General features: G+C 39.2%; 1 protein-coding gene across 1 annotated transcript; it reads left to right on the top strand.

Moving 5' to 3' along the window:
• Positions 1-1365: 1365 nt before the first annotated feature.
• HELRODRAFT_162930 (hypothetical protein) lies at positions 1366-6877 on the top strand (the record flags this gene model as incomplete). Its single annotated transcript, XM_009024981.1, has 8 exons — positions 1366-1488; positions 1788-1960; positions 2017-2206; positions 2261-2380; positions 2528-2695; positions 4200-4386; positions 6139-6354; positions 6675-6877. The coding sequence occupies 8 exons, from the start codon at positions 1366-1368 to the stop codon at positions 6875-6877; spliced, it is 1380 nt and encodes a 459-aa protein (XP_009023229.1).
• Positions 6878-7403: the final 526 nt, after the last annotated feature.

The raw sequence follows: 7403 nt of genomic DNA, 5'->3' as shown, positions 1-7403 counted from the left end.
TTGAAACGATGTGACTTTCTCTATTTTAATGGCTTCAAAAACTTAAATGGTTATTTCAAATTTGTTGTTGTGGATTGATGCAAGCAGGACAAACAAAATTGGACACTTTAGATAAAGTACCAATTATTTTTATACAACGTTTGTAACACCACTGGTAACCTACTAAAATTGAAACTGCCGTTGGAAGTCAGTCTCGTGGCTTATGCAGATGATGTAGCTATGGTTATTGTTGCAAAACATCTGGAGGAAATAGAGCTAGCGTTTAATATCACTTTTGCAAAGATCAGTGAATGGATGTATGCAGTGAACCTGGAGTTAGCAAAACATAAAACTGAAGCCGTACTAGTTACCGGAAGGAAACAAGTAGAAACTATTAAGCTGACAGTTGGGGATCACGAAATAATATCCAAACCATTTATTCGGTATCTAAAGACAATGATTGATACTCGACTGAGTTTTAAACAATAGGTAGAACATGTTAGCATTAAAGCAACCAGAGTGGGAACAGCCTTATCACGATTAATGCCTAATGTAGGAGGCCCAAAACAGAATAGAAGAATATTACTGTCATCCGTTGTCATGTCAGTATTGACTTATGGAATATCTATTTGGTCTGATACTCTTAGAATTGGAGATACACAGAAAAAACTTACATCGACGTATCGAAAAAATGCTTTGAAAATTACCAGTGCTTTCCGCACAATTTCCGATAATGCGGTTTGTGTCATCGTTGGGACGTTGCCTATTAAAGAGCTCGCTGAAGAAAGAAAGGTTTTATACCAGCGAAAAAAAACAACGGCACTGAGCACAGAAAAACTCAAAATGGAAGAACGACTACATAGCGTGCAATGATGGCAAATGCAGTGAGACTCATCAACAGCTGTTATTATGGACATATCGACCTATACCTCAAATAAGTATCTGGGTGAACCGTAATCATGGTGAGGTAAATTCCTACTTGGCACAAATGCTCTCTGGTCATGGATGCTTCCGAGCATATCTTTATCGTTTTGGGCATGATGATTCGTCGAAGTGCCCTTCTTGTCCGGAAATTAATGAAAATGCAGAACATGTATTTTTTGAATGCCCACGTTTCAATGGGCTTAGGAATAATCTGGAAACTGTTCTCAAACAGAAACTCCGGCCAGAAAACATAGTAAAAGCAATGCTCACATCTAAAAGTGCTTGGGATGCGATCGATTCACTTTCGTCTGAGGTTCTCCAAAATCTACGTACGATAGAAAGACAAAGAGCAAACAAAGTTGGAAAATAGAAGCAAACAAAGTTGGAAAATAGAAAAATACATTAAAGGTAGAAATTAACAGAAGGAAAAGCAAATAGATATGATCCTCTCCCCGTGTAGTAATGCCTAACGGCGGGTCAACCAGGAAACAGGGGCCAGATGCCGAGGAGGTTTTTAGTCGGTATGGGATTTCATTTTTTCCGAGTCCGACATATCCAAGGGCAGTGGCCTGGGAATACGTAAATGTATTTTCCTACCTCGAAATAAAAAAAACAAAAACATACATACATTTTTATCTCGTGCATTCTGCAGCGGTTTTTGCGCGTCTGTGTGTTGGAAAATGTGGAGTTGAATGCCAACGGGGTTGAGTGACGTTATAGCAAATAAAATCAAATTTAGTCAGACGCTTGGCTTTTGGTGTCATTCATCAATGATTTGGTTTTAACATACATACATACATACATACATTAGTTCATTTAAATTTTTGTTTTGTTAAAATTACTTATCTCACCAAATCACCTGTACGGCCCCGGTTTTACACCAGTGCCCTGTTTGCTCCAATCACTACAAGATCACACCAGACGGGAAACTTTGCCGTCATGGTGGAAGGGTTAAAGGCCAGGAATGCTCGGGTTCGAGGAAAAAGGTGGATGCACCACAGGTTGTGACCGGTCCGCCTCACGTAGCCGCATCTAGCGATGGACTCGTAATGGGTGCGTCCGTATCAGTTTCGGAGATTCCTACCAGTTTGGATTACCCCCTTTTTTTGACAGGATGACGGCTGTTTTGAAACGCGTACCACTGCACGATCACATTCCAAAACCGTGTAGAGAAAAATGTAGCAATGCACTGCACGAGTTACTGACGGCCGTTTGTTGTGACTCCGGTGATCCCGCTCACTGGTGCAGACTTTTTTTGTTTTTTCCATACGTCCTTCAAAAACCTGCCAAAGGGGGACGCCGGGTCAACTAAGGCAACCAGATTAACAAACGCCTGTCCGATTACTCCACGATTGAGGTAACGTCCCTGCTCTCGGGTTTTGAAAACCACATCAACGCAAATCCACGCGGCCACAACCCCGACCGGTGGATAAATGCGGTGTCTTCTTGCATAGAGCAGGGAAACGTTTCAGCAGCCGTCAGACTTGTCTGCTCGCCCGAGGGCCTGGCAGAAAACACGCCTGAAACCTTAGAAAAACTACGGTTCATACATCCAAAAACACCAACTGACAGGCGTGCTTTTCCTGCGCAGGAACCAACAAGTGGTTGCGTTTCTTCCGCCCAGGTGCTCAAGGCCATAAAGTCTTTTGGAAATGGCTCGTCCAGGAGTCACGACGGTTTGCGTCCTCAGCATCTCAAAGACCTACTTTCCGGCCCCCTGCCAATTGACGACTTATTAATTTCCCTAACGAAATTTATAAATTTGGTTCTGTCGGGCGCCTGTCCACCCACGGTTTGCCGTTTTTTTTTTTGGAGGCCGCCTGATAGCCTTGAACAAAAAAGATGGAGGAGTTAGGCCAATCGCTGTTGGCAACTGTTGGCGTAGATTGGCGAGCAAATGTGCTTTGAACCTGGTAATGGATGAAATGAGAGCCAAATTTTACCCGGTTCAATTGGGCGTTGGCGTGAAAGGAGGTGCTGAGGCCGCCGTTCACGCCGTTCGAAAATTGGTCACAGACCTCCCTAATCAATGGGGATTTCTAAAAATCGATTTTAAATATGCCTTCAACGCCATGAGAAGAGATTCAATGCTGGAGACCGTCAAATGTTTCTGCCCCAGAATATATAATTTCTGCCATTCTGCTTACGGCCTCGCTTCTTCGCTCGGCTATCACACCTGGGTGGTTGAATCGTCCGAGGGCGTGCAACAGGGTGATTTACTAGGAGCTCTTCTATTTGCATTGACCCTGCATCCCTTGTTGGAAAAACTGTCGTCCGTTTTCATTTGTGGCTACCTGGATGACATCAGCATTGCTTCAAAAAGCCAAACACTGGCCGAAAACTACGAATTTTTGAAAAACGAAGCCAACACCATTGGGCTAGAGTTAAACACCAATAAATGTGAACTCTATTTTAAAGATTCACTACATTTGCCACCGGTGTTGGCGGACGTACCCATTGTTCAAAAATAAAATTTAAGTTTTTTGGGCACACCCTTGTTCGAGGGCGACTCCCAAATTAAATTTTTTGATAAAAAGTATTCAGAACTTAAGTTCGCCCTCGACCGAGTGTCTCATCTTTCCGTCCACGACGCCCTGACTATTGTCCGAAGCGCCCTCAGTTTGCCCAAAATGATGTATTTTCTTCGTACATCCAGCTACATTAACCCATCGTTGTTGGGCAGATTTGATGATGTTTTGCGTACCGCCTTGTCAGCCATTTGCAATGTTCATTTGACTGACAGTGGCTGGTCCCAGGCTCAGCTGCCGGTGCGGTATGGTGGTCTGGGGTTACTCAGTGTGGTTCAATTGGCACCAATCGTCTATAAATCTTCTGCCGCTGCCACCCTTGACCTCCAGTCCGCCTTGCTTTGCCGATTTTGTTGTTGCTGCGACATCCCACCACTGCCGACCACACCTGAAAGCCCTTCACAAGCTCAAATTTTAGATGAGCAATATAAGAAGACTTTTCATGAATTTCTGTCTTCTGGTGTCGGTGCTTCTTCCTCCGCCCGCTTATTGGCTGCAACTAGTGATGTTAGTTGTGGTTGGTTGAGGTCGTGGCCCAACACTTCCGTAGGCACCAGACTCGATGACAAGTCTGTTAGATTTGCCGTTGGTTTCAGACTTGGCCTAAGTGTACAAAATATATATCTGTGTCGTTGCGACGCGGAGGCGGACGAATTTGGTCATCATGGTTTGGTTTGCCGTTTAGGGGGAGGCCGTCAACTTCGTCATTCAGCTTTGAATGATTACATGTGCCGGCTTTTTTCTAAAGCTTCTATTCCTGTTTTGAAGGAACCATCTGGCATTTCAGTGCAAGATGGCAAGCGACCAGACGGTTGTACTCTTACTTCCTGGAGAGCCGGTAAATGTTTGGCTTGGGATGTTACGATTCCTGGGACCTTGGCCGAGCGATTAGATGCTGATTCAATTTTTGTCAATGACGTGGTAATTCCATTCTGTGATAAGGCAAAGAATTTGGGTGTCATATTTGATTCAAACTTGTCGATGAAACAGCACTTCAAAATGCTCTCTAGAGATTGTATGCTACAGATTAGAAGGATTAACCAAATTCGCAATTCATTGGACGTTTCCACACTGCAGACTTTGGCTCATGCATTTGTCCATTCGCGAATTGATTACTGTAATAGTTTGTTTTATGGATTACCCCTGAGGTCTACTGCGATATTGCAGTCTCTACAGAATCGTATGGCAAAAGTAGTGGTTGGTGGTTTACGGTATGATCACGTGACGCCCATAATCAAAAGTTTGCATTGGTTGACAGTTGATAAAAGAATAATCTACAAGATATCAGTCTTGTTGCATAAATCAATGAATGGCCTGACACCAGCATACTTACAGGATAAATTTAAAAGGTACTCAGTAGATTCTTATGGGTCTGGTCTAAGATCGTTTTCTGCGAATCTGTTAAAAGTTCCGACTGCCAATCTATGTATTGGTTCACGTAGTATTGCGGTTTCTGGACCAACTGTCTGGAACAGCCTTCCCGTCCATCTCAGAGATCCAGGATTGTCCATTACTCGCTTTAAAAAAGAACTTAAAACATTTTTGTTTTCTTATGAGAGATGATGTATGTATGTGTGTGTGTGTGTGTGTGTGTGGGTGGGTTTGTGTGTGTGCGTGTATATATTTAATTTCTTTTGATTTAAAAACGGTTTTATTGTCTTGCCAATTGATGCTTGTTTTTTTATTAGATAGTCATCTTATATATCGGTTGTTTCTATTTATTGTTTTTCATTTCTGACTTTACGTATTATTATGTATTATCATCTACCATCGGATTATTGATTTATCCATATTTCATGTTGTGTTTAACGTTGAGTTCGCTTTTGAATTTTATTTAACTGGCGTTACATAAACTCTTGTTATGATATATATATATATGTGTGTGTGTGTGTGTGTGTGTGTGTGTGTGTGTGTGTGTGTGTGTGTGTGTGTGTGTGTGTGTGTGTGTGTGTGTGTGTTAAGAGTCTTTTCCATAATAGCTGATTTATATATGTGTCTTTTTTCTTCACTGGATTTCAAAATGGTTTGATTATCATGACAGTTGATTTTTTATTTTTGATATTTGTTTATCACCTTATATCAATTGTCTCTGTTTTTTGTGTTTCGTCTTGGGTATTTGATTTTGCTTATTATTATGTATTATCCTTTAACTATTGATTTTTGATATGTTTAATGTGTGAGAGCGCTTTTGAATTTTATCTAATTAGTGCTATATAAATTATTGATATTATTATTATACATACATACATACATACATACATACATACATACATACATACACACACACACACACACACACACACCCACACATACATACATGCTGGAAAAATGGCGTCTAAAGGTAATTTGTCGGTGAATGAGGTTTTATATTTTTTGATAAATAACTTAAATTTACTTCAAAATGACGTGTTTATTTCAAATGTTGTTGATTTTTACACTTCTGACGATATTACTACTGCATTAAAAACTTTAAAAAATGACTTAGAATTTGTTAAAAATGAAAAGTTTGCAAACATGGAAAAAAATTCTGCGAAAAGCAATAAAAAAGAGGACAAAATGCTTGATATTGTTACAATTATCTTGTAATTAAACAAAATCAATTTATTGGAATCTCTACCAACCTATGTAAGTGTTAATTTTTCTAAAATTCCCAGTATAGAAAATATATTAAATGTAAATTTCAATAAAATTAAATTGGAAATTAAAGAAATATTGTACAAGCAAGAGTTGTACATAGCAAAACTATTAGAAAATATGAATGTAAACTATCTTGCCAGCAAACCGACCAGCGCACCTGAATATCATACGCTGGAAATTGTCCCTCCAACTAAGCAAACTAAACAAAAGCATTTTATTGACAACAGAGTTAACAACAACAACAATTTCAGCAGCAACAACTGCGACGACAACAACGGCAGATGTTGTGAGAACTCCAACTGAAAATATTGACCAACCATTCACAGTTGTTCAGTCAAAAAAACGACCAAGATTAAACATCACTCCAGAGATGGTTGAACGAAGTAACGTCAATAGTTGAAGCATCATAAAATGAGAATATGATGGAAAAACCAGTTAGAAAAATAATTGGTAACAAGAAAAATGACGAATTATGCAAAATTAAAGCTAATAAAATGCTCATAAAAAAATCATTTTTTTCAATGAGCAATGTTCAAAAGTGCCACAGAAACGATGTTATGGAATATTTAAAATCCATTGATATAAATGTCATTTCATGTTTTCCAGTACTGAAACGCACAGATTCTCCCGCCAATGAAAGTCCAAACAACGACGATTGCGAGTCTACGATGTTCAGGGTATGCGTTGAAAGTAGCGATGCTGCTAAGATGAAAAATCCGGACGTTATTTTGCAACATATCATCATCAAAGAATGGAGGTTCAACCCAATAAAAACCGATGACAAAAACAACAACAAACATGAAGAATGATGTTTCTAACAAACTTTATCTCAATATGAAAATTGATGAACAATAGCCAATTTATCTTCATCTGATAGATGGCGCCTGACAATAATGAAGTTAAACCTGGTCGGCTTGATGATGTTGATCCTGATAGTAATTTGTTGAAAGATTTAAATAATGTGTGTTCTTTTTTACCTCCGGATAAGGTTTATGCATTTATTAATCCGAATTCTTTTTCTGTTTTTCACATTAACATTCGAAGTATGTTTAACAAAATGACTGAGTTGAATGTTTTGCTTGATTATTGTGGTGGTAATTTGGATTTGGTAGCTGTGAGTGAAACTTGATTATGTGATCAGACCGCTAATTTAATTAATTTGCCTAATTTTAATTTTGTATCTAAAAATCGTATAGGTAACCTAGGTGGTGGTGTTGGTTTATTTATTAAAAGTCATTTAAATTATGTTGTTCGGGATGATTTATTATCTTATTCTCCTACTTTTGAGTTATTAATAGTTGAAGTGTTTTCAAATATTAGCTGTAATTATTTGTT

Source organism: Helobdella robusta (genome assembly GCF_000326865.2).
Source record: "Helobdella robusta unplaced genomic scaffold HELROscaffold_4, whole genome shotgun sequence".
In the NCBI taxonomy this organism is placed as follows: domain Eukaryota; kingdom Metazoa; phylum Annelida; class Clitellata; order Rhynchobdellida; family Glossiphoniidae; genus Helobdella; species Helobdella robusta.
Note: the sequence above shows the minus strand (reverse complement) of the source record. Positions and strands in the feature narration are given on the sequence as shown.